Below are 20324 nucleotides of genomic sequence, written 5' to 3'. Positions count from 1 at the left end.
TCACTCGCCCGTTCCCACAGCAGTCACTCACTCGCACGTTCCACAGGAGTCGTCACTCGCCCGTTCCCACACGCAGTCAGTCCACTCGCACGTTCCCAAGGCAGTCACTCGCCCGTCCCACACAGGCAGTCACTCGCCCGTTCCCACAGCAGTCACTCGCCCGTTCCCACAGGCATCAGTCACTCGCCCGTTCCCACAGGCAGGCAGTCACTCGCCCGTTCCACAGCAGGCAGTCACTCGCCCGTTCCCACAGCAGGCAGTCCACTCGCCGCCCGTTCCCACAGCAGTCACTCGCCCTTTCCCACAGGCAGTCACTCGCCCGTTCCCACAGGCAGGCAGTCACTTCGCGCCGTTCCCCAACAGGCAGCAGTCACTCGCCCTTTCCCCAGACAGGCAGTCACTCGCCCGTTCCACAGACAGCATCCACTCGCCCAGTTCCCCAGGCAGGCAGTCCACTCGCCCGTTCCCACAGGTAGGCAGTCACTCGCCCGTTCCCACAGGCAGTCAGTCACTCGCCCGTTCCCACAGGCAGTCAGTCACTCGCCCGTTCCCACAGGCAGGCAGTCACTCGCCCGTTCCCACAGGCAGTCAGTCACTCGCCCGTTCCCACAGGCAGGCAGTCACTCGCCCGTTCGCACAGGCAGGCAGTCACTCGCCCGTTCCCACAGGCAGGCAGTCACTCGCCCGTTCCCACAGGCAGTCACTCGCCCGTTCCCACAGGCAATCAGTCACTCGCCCGTTCCCACAGGCAGTCAGTCACTCGCCCGTTCCCACAGGCAGGCAGTTATTCGCCCGTTCCCACAGGCAGTCACTCGCCCGTTCCCACAGGCAGTCACTCGCCCGTTCCCACAGGCAGTCACTCGCCCGTTCCCACAGGCAGTCACTCGCCCGTTCCCACAGGCAGTCACTCGCCCGTTCCCACAGGCAGTCAGTCACTCGCCCGTTCCCACAGGCAGTCAGTCACTCGCCCGTTCCCACATGCAATTCAGTCACTAGCCGTTCCCTACAGCCAATCAGTCACTCGCCAGTTTCCCAAGGCAGGCAGTTATTCGCCCGTTCCCACAGGCAGTCACTCGGCCCGTTCCCACAGGCAGTCACTCGGCTCCGTTCCCCAGGGCACGTCACTCGCCCGTTCCCACAGGCAGTCACTCGCCCGTTCCCCCAGGCAGTCAGTCACTCGACCGTTCCCACAGGCAGGCAGCCACTCGCCCGTCCCACAGGCAGTCAGTCAACTCGCCCGTTCCCACAGACAGGCAGGTAACTCGCCCGTTTCCCCACAGGCAGTCAGTCACTCGGCCCGTTCCCACAGGCAGTCAGTCCACTCGCCCGGTCCCACAGGCATCAGCAGTCACTCGCCCGTTCCCACAGGCAGCACTCGCCCGTTCCCACAGGCAGTCACTCGGCCCGTTCCCACAGGCAGTCAGTCAATCGCCGTCCCACAGGCAGTCAGTCACTCGCCGTTCCCAAGGCAGGCAGCCACTCGCCCGTTCCCACAGGCAGTCAGTCACTCGCCCGTTCCCACAGGCAGGCAGTCACTCGCCCGTTCCCACAGGCAGGCAGTCACTCGCCCGTTCCCACAGGCAGTCAGTCACTCGCCCGTTCCCACAGGCAGTCAGTCACTCGCCCGTTCCCACAGGCAGTCACTCGCCTGTTCCCACAGGCAGTCACTCGCCCGTTCCCACAGGCAGTCAGTCACTCGCCCGTTCCCACAGGCAGTCAGTCACTCGCCCGTTCCCACAGGCAGTCACTCGCCCGTTCCCACAGGCAGTCACTCGCCCGTTCCCACAGGCAGTCACTCGCCCGTTCCCACAGGCAGTCACTCGCCCGTTCCCACAGGCAGTCACTCGCCCGTTCCCACAGGCAGTCAGTCACTCGCCCGTTCCCACAGGCAGTTATTCGCCCGTTCCCACAGGCAGTCACTTGCCCGTTCCCACAGGCAGTCAGTCACTCGCCCGTTCCCACAGGCAGTTATTCGCACGCCAACAGTTGTGTTTTTGGCTTACTCTGTCCGCAGTTTTTCAGAATTCGGACCCTCTCCAGCACATCCCCGAGATAGAGAGCGTTCTGATAGTGTCCACTCATGTCCTTCCGGATCTCGGCTAGAGAGAGAAAGGGGGCAATATCCAGGGAGTGAGAGAGAGGGGGAGTGTTCAGAGTGAGCGAGGGGGACAGTCAAAGAGGGAAGGGGAGTGAGAGAGAAAGAGAGGGGCATCAGAGAGAATGAGAGAGAGAGAGAGAGAGAGAGAGGGGGGGCGGGAGGGAGGGAGGGGTGGGGTCAGGGAGAGAGAAAGAGTGGGGCGTCAGGGAGAGAGAGAGAGAGAGAGAGAGAGAGAGAGAGAGAGAGAGAAGAGAGAGAGAGAGGGAGAGAGAGGAGAGGGAGGGAGAGGGAGGGAGAGGGAGGGAGAGGGAGGGAGAGGGAGGGAGAGGGAGGGAGAGGGAGGGAGAGGGAGGGAGAGGGAGGGAGAGGGAGGGAGAGGGAGGGAGAGGGAGGGAGAGGGAGGGAGAGGGAGGGAGAGGGAGGGAGAGGGAGGGAGAGGGAGGGAGAGGGAGGGAGAGGGAGGGAGAGGGAGGGAGAGGGAGGGAGAGGGAGGGAGAGGGAGGGAGAGGGAGAGGGAGAGACAGACAGACAGAGAGAGTGTCAGAGAGAGAGAAAGGGGGGCGGGTTTTCAGAGCGAGAGAGGGGGAACAGTCAGAGAGGGAGGGGATGAGAAAGAGAGACAAAGAGAAAGAGGGGGGTGTCCGAGAGATTGGGGTGGGGGGGTCAGAGAGGGAGAGAGGCCAGTGATCCATCAGCTTGTTGATCAACAATGTCCCACCCCTTAAAACCCAACAAACCTCCCCCCGCCTTCGCACTCCCCCCTCCTCGCACTCCGCACTCCCCCCAGCACCCTCGCTCACTCCCCACCCCACCTCTTCGCACTCCGCACTCCCCCCAGCACCCTCGCTCACTCCCCACCCCACCTCTTCGCACTCCCCCCAGCACCCTTGCGCACTCCCCCCAGCACCCTCGCGCACTCCCCCCAGCACCCTCGCGCACTCCCCCCAGCACCCTCGCGCACTCTCCCCAGCACCCTCGCGCACTCTCCCCCCCCCCCCCCCCCCCACCCCCCAGCCTCCGCCCCATCACCCTCCGTCCCCCTCCCTCTAACCTATCTTCATCATCTTCCGGAGTTTCTCCAGATTTCCTGTGATGAGATACAGAAAGGAGAGCTTGTCGAAGTTCTTGGTGCGTTGGTAACACATTTCCACGATCTGGTGGTTTCCCTGAAGAAGGGCTAGCTCCCCTAGCTTCTCCCAGCAGCTCTTATTGTCCAGGACCTTGGCAGCCTCCAGCGCGATCTGCAGGGGGAGATGACAAGTGGCAAGTTACATTCACGCCACACAAGTGCCAGGCAATGACCATCTCCAATAAGAGAAAATCATACCATCACCCATGATATTCAATGGCATTGCCATCACTGAAACCACCCACTTCCAACATCACGCGAGTTACCATTGACCACAAACTGAACTGGACCAGCCACATTAATCCTGCGGCTACCAGGGCAGGTCAGAGGCTGGGAATCCTGCAACGCGTAACTCACCTCCTGACTCCCCCCAAAGCCTGTCCACCATCTACAAGGCACAAGTCAGGAGTGTAATGGAAGACTCCCCACTTGCCTGGATGTGCGCAGCTCCAACAACACAAGAAGCTCAACACCATCTAGGACAAAGCAGCCCCGCTTGATTGCTCCCCTTCCACAAACATTCAAACCCTCCACTACTGATGCACAGGAGCAGCCGTGTGCACCATCTACTAGATGCACTGCAGGAACTTGCCAAATCTCCTCAGGCAACACCTTCCACCACCATCTAGAAGGACAAGAGCAGCAGATACCTGGTTCCCCTCCAAGTCATTGATCATCCTGACTTGGAAATATATCGACCGTTCCTTCATTGTCACTGGGGCAACATCCTGGAACTCCCTCCCTGACAGCACTGTGGATGTACCTTCACCAAAGGGACTGCAGTTCACCAGCATCTTTAAGGGGCAATTAGGTATGGGCAATAGGCAGCACGGTGGTGCAGTGGTTAGCACTGCAGCCTCACGGCGCTGAGGTCCCAGGTTCAATCCCGGCTCTGGGTCACTGTCAGTGTAGAGTTTGCACATTCTCCCCCCCACAACCCAAAGATGTATTGGATTGGACATGCTAAATTGCCCCTTAATTGGAAAAAAATGAATTGGGTACTCTAAATTTATTTTAGAAAAGGTATTGGCAATAAATTGGCCAGCGACGCCCTCATCCTCTAAATTATTATTTTTGAAATGTAGGCATCGCTGCCGAGGCCCTAACATGCTGCCCATTACCAGATCTGTGTTGCTCGCCCACTTTAGAGAGCACAGAAGCAGAGGAAGGTTACAGTGCAGGTGGAGGCCATTTGGCACATCATGTCTGTGCTGGCCAAAATACAGAAAAGGAAAAAAATAGCTTCTAATTTTAATCCCATTATGGTGCCAAGGTCCCAGGTTCGATCCTGGCTCTGGGTCACTGTCCGTGTGGAGTTTGCACATTCTCCCCGTGTCTGCCTGGGTTTCGCCCCCACAACCCAAAGATGTGCAGGGTGGGTGGATTGGCCCACGCTAAATTGGCCCTTAATTGGGAAAAGAATTGGGTACTCTAAATTTATTTTTAAAATTGGTTAAAATAAAGTGTTAATCCTGGTTTTCAGCACCTGGATGTGTGGGCTTGGAGTCACATGGGCTGCAGGTCGGGCAAGGGCAGCGGATTAGTGAACTAGATGAGTTTCTACGACAATCAAGGACAGTTTCATGGTCAACGTGACGGAGACCAACTTTATATTACGGATTTTATTGACTGAATTTTAAATTTAATAATAATATTTTATTGTCACAAGTAGGCTTACATTAACTGTAATGAAGTTACTGTGAAAATCCCCTAGTCGCCACATACCTGTTCGGGTACACGGAGGGAGAATTCAGAAAGTCAAAATTTCCTGCCAGCACGTCTTTCGGGACTTATGAGAGGAAACCTGAGCACCCGGAGGAAACCCACGCAGACGCAGGGAGAACGTGCAGAGATAGTGACCCAAGCTGGGAATTGAACCTGGGACCCTGGAGCTGTGAAGTGACAGTGCTAACCACTGTGCTATTGTGTAATCAGTAGGATTCAAAGCAGTGTTCCTCAAGCATGGGCCGGAGCCTCTGGTTTACTGGTCCAGTACAGCTCGATCAATTCTCCCCCTTGATCTCCATTGTTCGGAGGAGAACACCCCAACTTCTCCAAACCTTGCTGTTAAACCCCTTCTCCCCCCCCACAGAACCTTCCTGGTGAATCTCCCTTCCCACCCCCTCATTTTATCCTCAACAACCTTTTGAAACCATGGCGACCAGGACTAGGTGGGCCCCTCTCATTGGAAGCTGAAACACAGCTTGAAGTTCAGTAGAACCTTCCCTGCTTTTGCACAAAATCCAGCAATTTAGGAAAGGCAAAGATCCCATCTGCTCCGTTAATCGCTCCGTCTGTCCCGCCATCTTCAGAGACATTCACACATCCGCCCCCACTCTCTTCCTGCCTACACTCTTCCAAATTGCACTATTAAGTCTTTATTGCCTCCCCCACTATCCCTTCTGTCAAAATTGTTTCACAGTTTCGCTACAAAATCATGTTGCCCATTTGTCTGCTCATTCCGCCAGTCGACCGATGCCCTGCAAGGGGAGGGGCGGGGGGAAGAGAAGAGGTAAGGGGGTTTGCCATCTCACCTCGGTGTTGCCACATTCCAGGGCCAGGCTGAAACGAGTCTTCTCATCTTTGACAAAGTGCAGGGCAACCTCTGGGTAGCCTTTCTTCTGAAGGTACGCAATGATCGACTGACCCACCAGTTTCGCGTTTCGCACCATGTGCAGCACCTGTCAGAGCAGAGGGAAGGGCCGGGGAGGGGGAGAGGGAAGGGCCGGGGAGGGGGAGAGGGAAGGGCCGGGGAGGGGGAGAGGGAAGGGCCGGGGAGGGGGAGAGGGAAGGGCCGGGGAGGGGGAAGAGGGAAGGGCCGGGGAGGGGGAAGAGGGAAGGGCCGGGGAGGGGAAGAGGGAAGGGCCGGGGAGGGGGAAGAGGGAAGGGCCGGGGAGGGGGAGAGGGAAGGGCCGGGGAGGGGAGAGGGAAGGGCCGGGGAGGGGGAGGGGGAAGGGCCGGGGAGGGGGAGAGGGAAGGGCCGGGGAGGGGGAGAGGAAGGGCCGGGGAGGGGAGAGGGAAGGGCCGGGGAGGGGGAGAGGGAAGGGCCGGGGAGGGGGAGAGGGAAGGGCCGGGGAGGGGGAGGGGAAGGGCCGGGGAGGGGGAGGGGGAAGGGCCGGGGAGGGGGAGGGGGAAGGGCCGGGGAGGGGGAGGGGGAAGGGCCGGGGAGGGGGAGGGGGAAGGGCCGGGGAGGGGGAGGGGGAAGGGCCGGGGAGGGGGAGGGGGAAGGGCCGGGGAGGGGGGAGAGGGAAGGGCCGGGGAGGGGGAGAGGGAAGGGCCGGGGAGGGGGAGAGGGAAGGGCCGGGGAGGGGGAGAGGGAAGGGCCGGGGAGGGGGAGAGGGAAGGGCCGGGGAGGGGGAGAGGGAAGGGCCGGGGAGGGGGAGAGGGAAGGGCCGGGGAGGGGGAGAGGGAAGGGCCGGGGAGGGGGAGAGGGAAGGGCCGGGGAGGGGAAGAGGGGGGCCCGGGGAGAGGGAGAGGGGGGCCCGGGGAGGGGGAGAGGGGGGCCCGGGGAGGGGGAGAGGGGGGCCCGGGGAGGGGGAGAGGGGGGGCACGGAGAGGTCGCGTGGAGAGATGTGAGGGGGCAGGGCAAGTTGAGGGGGGAGGAAGTGAGAGTTGGGAATGGAGGGTGAGGGATGGAGAGAGAAAGATGTATATAAATGAATCCTGATGTGAGGATGTCCACTTTGCCAGGGAGAGTTGAAAAGCAGAATATTATTGAAATAGAGGGCGGCTGCAGAATGCTGAGGCAGAGAGATCTGTGCGCCCTGGGATAACAACAACAATAACAATCCCCCGACCCTCTCTCCCCCTCCCCAGCCCTCCCCCTCCCTGATGCAAGTAGGCTGACATCAACACCGCAAGATGGCACTGGAGCATGGCGACTGTCTGCAATCTCTCACACAGATCCTCTTCCTCTTCCTCCACCTCCTATAACAGTACTCATCTCTCAAAACTTAATTCTTTTCTTAAATAAATTGATTTATTTTTTCCCAATTAAGGGGCAATTTAGCGTGGCCAATCCACCTACCCTGCACATCTTCGGGTTGTGGGGGTGAAACACTTAAAAATTATCATAACACTAACACTATCCTTTACTCACTCTTCCATTGGGCAGGAGATACAGTAGTCTGAGAACATGGCAGAGACTCAAAAACAGCTTCTTCCTCGGTGTTTGCAGACTCTAAATGACCCTCTCTGGACGGACCTGATCCCTCCACGCATCTTCTCGAATGTGCAGCACTACACTCCGTATGCTTCACCCACGTCCACATAGAACATAGAAAAATACAGCACAGAACAGGCCCTTCGGCCCACGATGTTATGCCGAACCTTTGTCCTCAATTATCATAGAATCTACAGTGCAGTAGGCCCATCAAGTCTGCACCTGCTCTTGGAAAGAGCACCCTACCCAAAGTCAACACCTCCCCCCTATCCCCACAACCCAGTAACCCCACCCAACACGAAGGGCAATTTTGGACACTAAAGGCACTTTATCATGGCCAATCCGCCTAACCTGCACATCTTTGGACTGTGGGAAGAAACCGGAGCACCCGGAGGAAACCCACGCAGACACGGGGAGAACGTGCAGACTCCGCACAGACAGTGACCCAAGCCGGAATCGAACCTGGGACCCTGGAGCTGTGAAGCAATTGTGCTATCCACAATGCTACCGTGCTGCCCTTCAGAACAAATTAATCTACATTCCATTACTCTACCATAGTCCATTTACCTATCCAATAGCCGCTTGAAGGTCCCTAATGTTTCCGACTCAACTACTTCCACAGGCAGTGCATTCCATGCCCCCACTACTCTCTGGGTAAAGAACCTACATCTGACATCCCCCCTATATCTTCCACCATTCACCTTAAATTTATGTCCCCTTGTAATGGTTTGTTCCACCCGGGGAAAACGTCTCTGACTGTCTACTCTATCTATTCCCCTGATCATCTTATAAACCTCTATCAAGTCGCCCCTCATCCTTCTCCGTTCCAATGAGAAAAGGCCTAGTACCCTCAACCTTTCCTCGTAAGACCTACTCTCCATTCCAGGCAACATCCTGGTAAATCTCCTTTGCACCTTTTCCAAAGCTTCCACATCCTTCCTAAAAATGAGGTGACCAGAACTGCACCCAGTACTTCAAATGTGGCCTGACCAACGTTTTGTACAGCTGCATCATCACCTCACGGCTCTTAAATTCAATCCCTCTGCTAATGAACGGCAGCACACCATAGGCCTTCTTCACAGCTCTATCCACTTGAGTGGCAACTTACAAAGATCTATGAACATAGACCCCAAGATATCTCTGCTCCTCCACATTGCCAAGAACCCGACCATTAACCCTGTATTCCGCATTCATATTTGTCCTTCCAAAATGGACAACCTCACACTTTTCAGGGTTAAACTCCATCTGCAACTTCTCAGCCCAGCTCCGCATCCTATCTATCTCTCGTTGCAGCCGACAATAGCCCTCCTCACTATCCACAACTCCACCAACTTTCGTATCGTCTGCAAGTTTACTGACCCACCCTTCAACTCCCTCATCCAAGTCATTAATGAAAATCAGAAAACAGCAGAGGACCCAGAACTGATCCCTGCTGTATGCCACTGGTAACTGGGCTCCAGGCTGAATATTTGCCATCCACCACCACTCTGACTTTTATTGGTTAGCCAGTTTGTTTTCCAACTGGCCACATTTCCCACTATCCCATGCCTCCTTACTTTCTGCATAAGCCTACCATGGGGAACCTTATCAAATGCCTTACTAAAATCCATGTACACTACATCCACTGCTTTACCTTCATCCGCATGCTTGGTCACCTCCTCAAAGAATTCAATAAGACTTGTAAGGCAAGACCTACCCCTCACAAATCCGTGCTGACTATCCCTAATCAAGCAGTGTCTTTCCAGATGCTCAGAAATCCTATCCCTCAGTACCCTTTCCATTACTTTGCCTACCACCGAAGTAAGACTAACTGGCCTGTAATTCCCAGGGTTATCCCTATTCCCTTTTCTCAACGGGGCATGACATTCGCCACTCTCCAATCCCCTGGTACCACCTGTTGACAGTGAGGACGAAAAGATCATTGCCAACAGCTCTGCAATTTCATTTCTTGCTTCCCATAGAATCCTTGGATATATCCCGTCAGGCCCGGGGGACTTGTCTATCCTCAAGGTTTTCAAAATGCCAAACACATCTTCCTTCCTAACAAGTATCTCCTCGACCTTACCAGTCTGTTTCACACTGTCCTCTTCAACAATATGGCCCCTCTCATTTGTAAATACTGAACAAAAGTACTCGTTCAAGACCTCTCCTATCTCTTCAGACTCAATACACAATCTCCCGCTAATGTCATTGATTGGACCTACACTCGCTCTAGTCATTCTCATATTTCTCACATATGTGTAAAAGGCCTTGGGGTTTTCCTTGATCCTACCCCCAAAGATTTTTCATGCCCTCTCTTAGCTCTCCTAATCCCTTTCTTCAGTTCCCTCCTGGCTATCTTGTTTCCCTCCAGCACCCTGTCTAAACCTTGTTTCCTCAGCCTTACATAAGTCTCCTTCTTCCTCTTAACAAGACATTCAACCTCTCTTATCAACCATGGTTCCCTCACTCGACCATCTCTTTCCTGCCTGACAGGAACATACGTATCAAGGACACGTAGTATCTGTTCCTTGAACAAGTTCCACATTTCAATTGTGTCCTTCCCTGACAGCCTATGTTCCCAACTTATGCACTTCAGTTCTTGTCTGGCAGCATCGTATTTACCTTTCCCCCAATTGTAAACCTTGTCCTGTTGCACGCACCTATCCCTCTCCATTACTAAAGTGAAAGTCACAGAATTGTGGTCACTATCTCCAAAATGCTCCCCCACTAACAAATCTATCACTTGCCCTGGTTCATTACCAAGTACCAAATCTAATATGGCCTCCCCTCTGGTCAGACAATCTATATGCTGTGTTAGAAAATACATTGTCTATACGTTGTGTTTTTGATGTTTGCCCTATTATGTATTTTCTTTTGATGGACGGAATGATCTGTCACCCCCACCTCTGCTCTGCGCACAGCAGGCACCGCCCCTCTGCCCACACTCCTTACCTCGTCGTACTTGCGATTGACCAGTGCCAGTTTGAAGCGGAACTCGGTGGGGTCAATGGTCAGCACCCTGGGCCGGCACTCCCTGTCCAAGCAGTAAACGCTATTCCCCTTCACTCTAGTGACGTAGATTGGAAGATCCAGGGTTCGAATGATCCCATGGTCGCTGCAAGGAAGAAAGGAGAGTGAGATTGGCCTCGGGATTGGGCGGACTGATCAGGCTCCAGGGGCCCGGGTGGCTTCCTGAAGAGGCTGACAGCCGCCTCCCTTCACCATCCGAGGAAGGACAGGAAACTCACCCCGAGACCAGGGCGTATTTGATGTGGTTGCTGGTGGTGTAGATGAAGACTCCGCTCTCCTCCCAGGCACCACTCTTTACTCGGATATTCTCGTGGATGCTGCACAGGGACTCCAATTTACGATTGCAGATCAGGATGGCTGAGAGAAGAGGCAAAGGGGAGAAGGAAGGGAGGAACAGTTAGGGACGGAGAACAAACCATAGAGTCGGAAATAACACCCACTCTAACTCCCACCGAGAGATCAATAGACATCCACTCCCCACCGAGCAATTGGTAAATGCCCACCACCCCCTCACCCCATACCGAGGAGGGGGCAAACACCCGGTCTCATCCTCACCATGTTTGGAGAGCAGGGCCACGTGAGCCATGTCACTTGACCAAACCACGTACTTAACCTTGGAAATCTTGACAGAGCTGAGCGATCTGGAGGGAGGAAGGGAGAAAAGTCAGGGCAAGGGTCATTCCCCCTCAACCCCTCCCGTTCAAACCTTTCCTTCACCCAGACCCTCACTCCGCGAACCTTGCATCCTCTATCACCCTCGCTCCCATCCTCTCACCCCCTCCGACCCTCACCCCCCGTCAAGAGTCTCAATCCCCTTCCCTCCTTCCATTCCAATCTTCCATCCACCCTTCCTGCCCCCCTCACCTTTGAAACGATCCCGCTCTCTTCCCCCATCCCACTCCCCTCCTCTGTTTACCTCTTCTGCTGCACATCAAACAGAGTGATAGCATCAGGGTCCCTCAGGAGGAGGTTCCCGGTTCCTGCGTAGAAAATCTCGTCACAATTTGGCACCTGGACCTTCTTTGTGATCTCATTCTTTAGATTCTTGATCAGGATCTGCAGGTGGGTGGGGGCAAAAGAGACCACGGTCAGGGGTTAGAGGTCAGCCACCATCCAGAGCAAGATCAAAGGTCCTAGAACAACCCAGAGATGGACAATGCACCACTACTGTCCATCACTGCAAAAGTTGATGCCAATCACTGGGCTCTTTGGCAATGTAAGCTATTCCTAACTGACCGAATCTCAGGCTGACGGGTCAGCCATTTTGGGCTGAGAAGAGGAGGGATTTCTCCACTTGGAGGGCGGTGAATCGTTGGAATTCTCCACAGCCGAGGGCAGCGGAGGCTTAGTCATTCAGTATGTTCAAGATAGAAGTCACGGCAGAGGCGTGAAAGACAAAATATATATTCATGAGCTGGACTATGTCATTATTTTTGTGCTTTTTAAAAGTGGACAACGGCAGAGCTGACTAAATGGGTGGCATCCTCCAGACCTGGTGACAGTGGACCCCTGCTGCGGGTATCCCAGCGGCGTGGGCCGGATTTAATGGCAGTGGCGGGATCAGAAGATCAGGCCGCTGGTCAACGGCGGGCCGCCGCCTGCCACCAAGAAACATGCCAGCTTTTGACAGCAAGACCACCAGCAATTGGCTGGTTGGTGGCCAATGAATTGGCCAGAAGGCCGTTTCCTGCCCGGTAACAGGTAGTGATTGGATCCTGTCCGAGTGGCCAGAGTTCCCAGACACCTGAGGAAAGCAGAGTTGAGTCTGAGACACACAAAGACAGGGACCTGCTTATCCTTCGCGTCTTCTCCAGAAAGGCTGAGAGTGCTGTATTTCAGAAGCTTCAGAGAACCTGAATGAATGATTCTAGAGAGAAACCATTACAGGCTGCAAACAAAAGACAAGGACCCAGTCTCTCCTTCTCCAGAAAGGCTGTGCGGCATTTCTGAAACTAAAGAGACTTCAATGAATCTACAGTAAAACCTCAAACTGAAAGCTAAGTTTGAATAGGTTTTTAAAACTAAATTTAGAGTGCCCAATTATTTTTTCTTCCAATTAAGGGGCAATTTAGCGTGGCCAATCCAGCTAACCTACACATCTTTGAGTTGTGGGGGTGAAATGCACACAGACACGGGGAGAATGTGTCCGTCTGCGCGCACGCGTCCGTGTGCATCTGTGTGCGCGCGTGCGTCCGAGTGCGCGCGTGCGTCCGAGTGCAAGCTGGAGTCTGAGGGGCAAGTTGAAGTCGGGAATTAGGAATTCGATTTTTTTATTTTATTCATTTATGAGATGTGGGCGTCGCTGGTCCGGCCAGAATTCATTGCCAAATCATAGTGAACAGTAATTGTGTTTAAAGCTACAAACCTGGTGATTATGATTATTGGGCAGCCAAAGGAACATGGGAACAGGAGGAGGCCATTCAGCCCCTCGAGCCTGTCTCACCATTCAATGAGATCCTGGCTGATCTGAGGCCTAACTCCATATACCTGCCGTTGGCCCATACCCTTTAATATCTTAATCAGCTTAACAAAAAAATATCCATCTCAGATTTAAAATTAAAAACTGATCCAGCTTCAGCTGCTGTTTGTGGGAGTGTTCCAATCCTCTCCCACCCTTGAGTGAAGTGCTTCCTAACATCTCTCCTGAATGGTCTAGCACTCATGTTTAGACTGTGCCATCTCGTTTTAGAATCAACAACCAGTGGAAATAGTTTATCTTCTTTGTCTTTGCTTGTTAATATCTTGAATACTTCATTCAGATTCTCTTAACCCGAGAACTATGAGAAATATACAGCAGAGGAGGCCATCGGCCCATCTTGTCCATGCCAGCCCGAGGACACCCCGGATGCCCTTTCTAACCCCACCTGCACCCAGTCCATAGCCCTGTATCTTACAGAACTTAAGGTGCAGATCCAGGTACTGTTTAAAAGAGTTTCGGGTCTCTGCCTCCATCACCAACTCGGGCAGCGAATTCCCGACTCCCACTACCCTCTGCTTGAAAAGATTCTTCCTCACGTCCCTTCTACACCTTCTGCCTCTTATCTTAAATCTCTGCCCCCTGGGTCCAGAATTCTCCACCAAGGGAAACAATTTTATCCTGTCCACCCCATCACTTCCCCTCATGATTAAGTCACCCCCTCAGCCCTCTTTGTTCAAAGGAAAATAACCCCAACCTCTCCTCATAGTTACACTTTTCAGCCCTGACAACATTCTTGTAAACCTCCTCTGCTCTCTCTCCAGAGCAATAACCTCCTTCCTGTAATATGGTGGCCAGAACTGCCCACAATACTCCAGCTGTGGCCTCACCAGTGATTTATACAATTCCAACATTATATCCTTACTTTTATATTCTATACTCTGCCAGTGAAGGAGAGAATTCCGTACGCTTCCTTAACAACCTTGTCTACTCGAACTGCTGCCTTTAGGGACCTGTGTACCTGCACGCCAAGATCTCTCACTTCATCTACCCCTCTTAGTATTCCCATGTATTTACTTATTTAGTGCGTACTCCCTATAACTGTTTGACCTCCCTAAATGCATAACCTCACACTTCCCTCTGTTAAAATGCCACTTTATCGCCCACTTCATCTGCTATCTTCTCGCTGACCTCCTTCAGTAGCCTTGGAAACAATCCATCTGGCCCTGGTGACTGATCGACTAGCAAAGTTTCAATCCTTCTATTACTTCCTCTCTCTTTGTGATTATCCCGTCCAATATCTCTCCGTGTTTCTCCTGGACTACTTTATCTGCATCATCTATTTCCTTTGTAAACACGGAGACTAAATATTAGTCTAAACCCCTTCTAAATTCTCACGAAAACAGGTCTAATTTCTGTAATCTCTTACCTGGAATACAGGGGTTAAGTTATCATTTTTGTAAACCTATTTTGCACTACCTCCAAGGCCAAAATATCCTTAAGTGTGGTGCCCAGAACTGCTCACAGTACTTCAAGTGGGGTCTAAGTAGGATTTTGTATAGCTGCAGCAAAGACTTTGGATAGTTTTCCAAGAATGATTGGTTAATTCACCTGTACTGTGACTCGGGGTAACTGGAATTGACCCCAGGGTGTTGTAACACAACGGAACAGTGGAAAAAAACCCACAAACCGGAGGAACGGCTTATGCAAATCTCCTTTAATGTTGGGTAGCATCTCAGTAACCCCAGTGTCTCAATGGGAAAAGGAGTGCACTGGGATTTACCCACAATCCCACCCCTTCCTGTCAGCATGCCCACCCCATTTGCTGTTGCAGAAAACTTACTGAGTGCATCCTGTCCAAGACGGCAAATCTGTTCCGGGCCACCCACACTGCTGTCAGGCCAGAGGATCGCTTGCCTTCGGGAGCTGTAGAGGAGGAGACAGCATAGTCACATAATGGACGGGAGAGAGAGCAGGCGCGCACCTGCCCGCCCAAGGCACCGGGGGCCCAGAGGTGTTCGCCCACCCTGGGGTGGGGCATAGCTGCGCGCCCATGTAAGGAAGGTGGGGGCGACACAGGTACTTTCTCTCCTCTGAGGGATGGGTTGGGACGTGAAATCTGTCCAAACGGGTCAAGTTACATGTCTGTAGAACACCCTCCCTGGCATCCTGCACACCCGCCAACCCCCTCATAACAACCCCGAGCTCACCATCAGGATTCTGAGAGTCTGAGTCCTTGGGAATGGTGTAGAGGTCGTAGGTACTGTTCTCCAGATTGCTCGCTCGCTACAGAAAGGAGAGAGGGAGAGAGAGAGACGTGAGTTTCCCACCAGAAATCCCAAATCACACAACCAAATACAGAAAGATCTGATGCAGCACCCGGAATGTGGATTTCATTCAGTTTCAACCCGTACCCTCCTCCATCATCTCTGCCAACCAACAGATCCTTCTATACCATGTCTCCTTGTGTTTACCCAGCTTCCCCTTAAACACATTGAGCAGAATGCTCCATGTGGTCCAACCGAGGGGTATGGAGATCAGGGGGAGATTTAACTCAATGCGAACAAAGTACCAATGCAAACGCGTTGAGCTGCGTGTTTCCCGGCACTCTCTGCACAGAGAAACACAACGCTATCTAACGGCAGCGTTAGGGGGCTTCAGCGGAGAACGGGCAGACGAGGATGCACACAGCCCTGTTTTCTACACCGAGGAACTCCGTCCATCGCAACTCCTCAGTGCAGCCAGAGAGCAGGATGCCAGACTGGCACCCAGGCCACACTGCCAGGGTGCCACCCTGCCCAAAGGGCATACACCCAGGGGCCTCCGATCCCCTGGGATACTCCCATGATGCAATTGTTCTGGTACCAGTTCGTGGAGACCAGTGCTGAATGCTGCTCGCCCGAGATCTCCGAGGTGAAGGGGTTAGAACCCAATGCCCCGGGAAACTGCACATTAAAGCAAGACTAGCTGTCTCGCTCCAAGATGCAGATTTCACAAAGCATTGCGAGCCGGGTAATTCGAGTCCCAGCTTCTATCGGCCACGCATGCTGCTTTTCACGAGCAGTGTAGCTGTTCTATCATGTCCCAAACTGCGCGCAGTGCTCCCAGTGGGGTCTAACCGAGGGATATGGAGACCAGAACTGTGCACAGTGCTCCCAGTGTGGTCTAACCGAGGGATATGGAGACCAGAACTGTGCACAGTGCTCCCAGTGTGGTCTAACCGAGGGATATGGAGACCAGAACTGTGCACAGTGCTCCCAGTGTAGTCTAACCGAGGGATATGGAAACCAGAACTGTGTACAGAGCTCCCAAGCGTAGTCTAACCGAGGGATATGGAAACCAGAACTGTGCACAGTGCTCCCAGTGTAGTCTAACCGAGGGATACAGTGACCAGAACTGTGCACAGTGCTCCAAGTGTGGTCTAACCGAGGGATACAGTGACCAGAACTGTGCACAGTGCTCCAAGTGTGGTCTAACCGAGGGATACAGTGACCAGAACTGTGCACAGTGCTCCCAGTGTGGTCTAACGGAGGGATATGGAGACCAGAACTGTGCACAGTGCTCCAAGTGTGGTCTAACCGAGGGTACAGTGACCAGAACTGTGCACAGTGCTCCAAGTGTGGTCTAACCGAGGGATATGGAGAGCAGAAGTCCTTTACCCAAACAATATATCCTCATATCAGAGGGAGAGCAGCAAAGGATGACTGGCCTGATTCCTGGAATGAGGACGGATTGGGGAAACTAGGTCTATATCCCCAGAGATTTGAAGAATGAGTCCATCGCACTGGAAGGTGTAAAATTCTCAGAGGCTGTTCTTCCCCTCCATCCTCCTCCCCAGCTGGGGAATCCAGAACTGAAGGGGTTCACAGTCTCTGGATGAGGGGGCAGACATTTTGGATTGAGTCAAGTTAAAATTCCCTCACTCAGAGGGTGTGAATCTTCATGATTCTCCACGCCAGAGATACAAAGTCTCGGAGTAGATTGTCATGTGAGAGCATCTTTAAGAAATGGGTGTTTATCAAATAGCTGTAGTGATGTCAGAGTGTGGGTGGAGCTCGGCTGTCTGTTTTACTTTCGCTTTGAGCTGGCAGCTACAGGGTGTGTTGAGTTTTGTTTTTGCAGATTGGGAACTGCATCCAGCAAAACAAGATGTAATTCTGATTTCTTTCTGCATGAAAGAAATGTCTTCAGATCACTTGCTACTTTAAAAGTGATAACTGCTCTCAGTAGAGAATTTAAACCTGATGTCTGTTTTAAAGAGGGTATTTGTCTTAAGGAAGCTGCAAGGAAAGATTAAGAGTTACTTATAGAGTACTGTATTCTTTGGGGAGAGTATTTGAGTTGATGGTTGCTAAGATGTTTACCGTGTGTTTATAAAATGTTAACTGGATTCATAGAATAAACATTGTTTTTGTTTAAAAATACTTTAGCTCTCTGTTGCATCACACCTGTAAAGTGGGCCCTTGTGCTCCCCATAACCAAAATCTATTAAAAGTTGTGGGCCAGAGTAGGGGACAGTGTAGAGGGAGCTTTACTCTGTACCTAACCTTCTAGACCCCAAGATACTTTGGGGTTCTCTAAACCCTGGCCCGTAATAAGATTTCAAACTAGCAGTTGAGATTTTTGGAGACTCGAGGGGTATTGATGTGGTGGGTAGAGCTGGCGGGAAAGGGAGAAGATCAGTTACAAGCTCGTCTGCTGGCGGACAGGCTGGAGGGGCCGAATGGTCTCCTTGTTTCTTTCCCTCCCCCACCTCGCAAATCCTTCAGTCTGCCTTTGTTTTGGTTTCTCAGCCTCTGACGAGGGAGTGTTTAAGCGAGGAAGGGAAAGTTATATTGCATCATGGCGAGATGGTCCCCTGCACTCCTCCACTTCCAGCCTCGCGCGCACAGTCCTCCCAGTCCTGACGTCCATCGCTCCAACACTGGCGGGCCTGCCTTCAGCTACATGCAGACTTGGGGCTTCAATATCCTCCTTAAATCCCTCCCACCACACTTCTCGCTCTCTTTCAGAGGTCAGGCCCCAAGGCTTCATTTTCCCCTCCGTGACTGAGCCCACAGTGTTGAATTCTGAAGCACAGATGCTGGCCATTTGGCCCAGAGTGTCTCCCCTCTCCCGACATTCCACCCTCTCAGATATTTGGAAAATCTGCAACAATGCGTGCTACACAAGGAGCGCTGTTTGCCTAATCCACTTGCCAGTATCAAGTCAATAGCCATGCAAGGTTACAGAACTGGAGGTGGATAACCTGGCCCCTTTTAAATGATTTGAGGGTTTGAACCTTTTACCATGTCAGCCGGTGTTCCTCATCACACCTCCAGCCTTTCCTCCAATCGTTTCAAATTGGTATCCCTGGGCCACTGGTCTCTCTGCTCTGTGAACAGGTCCTTCCCATATCCTCTCTCTCCAGCCCCCTCACTACTTTGTTTGTCGCAACCAAATCTCCCTCAGTCACCACTGCCCCGAGTGGAGCAACCCCCAACCTAATCAATCCTACTGGACAGCTGCCATTTCACAGTCCTGGCAACAACCCAGTGTGCTGCAAATCTTACCGTACACAGCAGCACAGCATTCTCCGCAGGATTGTATGACATGCTGAACACCGGGAATTTCGAACCGCTGCAGGGATGAGAAAGGAAAAGAGACATCAGCATCGAGCGGGAGAAAATGGATGGGAGAAAATGGCATTCCTTGTCCTGGGAGTGTTTGATGGGGACAGTGTAGAGGGAGCTTTACTCTGTATCTAACCCCATGCTGTACCTGTCCTGGAAGTGTTTGATGGTGACAGTGCAGAGGGAGCTTTACTCTGTATCTAACCCCGTGCTGTACCTGTCCTGGGAGTGTTTGATGGGGATAGTGTAGAGGGAGCTTTACTCTGTATCTAACCCCGTGTTGTACCTGTCCTGGGAGTGTTTGATGGGGACAGTGTAGAGGGAGCTTTACTCTGTATCTAACCCCATGCTGTACCTGTCCTGGAAGTGTTTGATGGTGACAGTGCAGAGGGAGCTTTACTCTGTATCTAACCCCGTGCTGTACCTGTCCTGGGAGTGTTTGATGGGGATAGTGTAGAGGGAGCTTTACTCTGTATCTAACCCCGTGCTGTACCTGTCCTGGGAGTGTTTGATGGGGACAGTGAGGAGGGAGCTTTACTCTGTATCTAACCCCGTGTTGTACCTGTCCTGGGAATGTTTGATGGGGACAGTGGGCTCCGATGGGCTCTGTTTCACAGAGACATGGCTCACCCCCGCCTCACAGGACTGTGCCAGACAACCTGAAGGCTCCTTAATTCACCGGCGGACCGCACCGTGTTATCAGGCAAAGTGAAGGGTGGAGGGATTTGCCTCCTCATCAACTCCTCCTGGTGCTTGGATGTGGCGACCCTGGCGACCTACTGCTCCCTGGACCTGGAATACCTGACCGTAAAGTGCCGCCCATACTATCTTCCTCGTGAGTTCGCTTCAGCCATTATCACAGCGGTCTACATCCTACCCCAGGCGGAAGTGAAGGCGGCGCTGGATGAACTGTACACAGTTATAAACTACGAAACAGAACACCCGGAGGCCTTGTTAATCGTGGCCAGAGACTTCAACAAGGCCAACCTCAAGAATGTGCGGCCAAATTCCACCAGCACATCTCCTGTTCCACCATGGGCGACAACACTCTTGACCACTGCTACTCAAAAATCAAGGGTGCCTACCGTTCCAACTCCCGACTGCACTTTGGGAAATCAGACTATAAGACTGTGCTCCATCTCCCGGCTTCAAACAGAAACTCAAGCAGGAGAATCCAGCTAAGAAGGTCGTGTAGTGCTAGTCCGAGGAGACAGAAGAGCTCTTACGTGACTGCTTAGAGACAGTGGACTGGTCCATATTTAAGAACTCAGCGACCAACTTAAATGAATATGCCACCACCGTCACAGACTTCATCAGCAAATGTGTGGACGACTGCGTGCCAAAGAAAGCAGTACGTACGTTCCCCAACCAGAAACCATGGCTCAATCGCGAGATTGACTCCCTACTGAAGGACAGCTCTGAGGTGTTCAAGTCAGACGACCCTGACGTATACAAGAAATCCAGGTACGACCTCAGCAAAGCCATCCGAGATGCCAAGAGAGAATATCAAACTAAGCTAGAGTCACAGACAGACTCTCGGCGGTTGTGGCAAGGCCTAAACAACATAACGGGCTACAAAGCGAAGCCGAGCAGTATCTCTGGCAACAGCGCACCCTTCCCCGATTAACTCAATGCATTCTATGCTTGGTTCGAGCAGGTAACCAACGATCTGCTGTCGAGTGCCCCAGCAGTCCACAACTCACCCATACCCACCATCACAGCTTCCGAAGTCAGATCGGCCTTCCTGAAAGTGAACTCTCGGAAGGCAACGGGTCTGGATGGGATCCCTGGTCGTGCACTCAGAGCCTGCATGGACCAGCTGGCAGATGCGTTCGCGGACATCTTTGACCTGTCCTACTCCACTCCGAGGTCCCCCCCTGCTTCAAGAAGACTAC

At 53.0% G+C, this 20324-nt stretch overlaps 1 protein-coding gene across 1 annotated transcript in view; it reads right to left on the bottom strand.

The window, feature by feature from the left end:
* The window catches only part of copa (COPI coat complex subunit alpha), a 69347-nt gene that overhangs the window by 20552 nt on the left and 28471 nt on the right, over positions 1-20324 (bottom strand). The window contains exons 13-22 of the mRNA XM_038801076.1: positions 18370-18436; positions 15028-15103; positions 14661-14743; positions 11318-11457; positions 10957-11042; positions 10620-10758; positions 10324-10486; positions 5762-5908; positions 3150-3339; positions 2004-2099 (exon numbers count right to left, since the gene is read on the bottom strand). Of these exons, the coding sequence (XP_038657004.1) occupies positions 2004-2099; positions 3150-3339; positions 5762-5908; positions 10324-10486; positions 10620-10758; positions 10957-11042; positions 11318-11457; positions 14661-14743; positions 15028-15103; positions 18370-18436 (1187 nt within the window). The remainder of the gene's footprint in view (positions 1-2003; positions 2100-3149; positions 3340-5761; positions 5909-10323; positions 10487-10619; positions 10759-10956; positions 11043-11317; positions 11458-14660; positions 14744-15027; positions 15104-18369; positions 18437-20324) is intronic.

Source organism: Scyliorhinus canicula, chromosome 6, assembly GCF_902713615.1.
Source record: "Scyliorhinus canicula chromosome 6, sScyCan1.1, whole genome shotgun sequence".
Lineage (NCBI taxonomy): Eukaryota > Metazoa > Chordata > Chondrichthyes > Carcharhiniformes > Scyliorhinidae > Scyliorhinus > Scyliorhinus canicula.
This window is presented reverse-complemented; position numbering and strand designations above follow the sequence as displayed.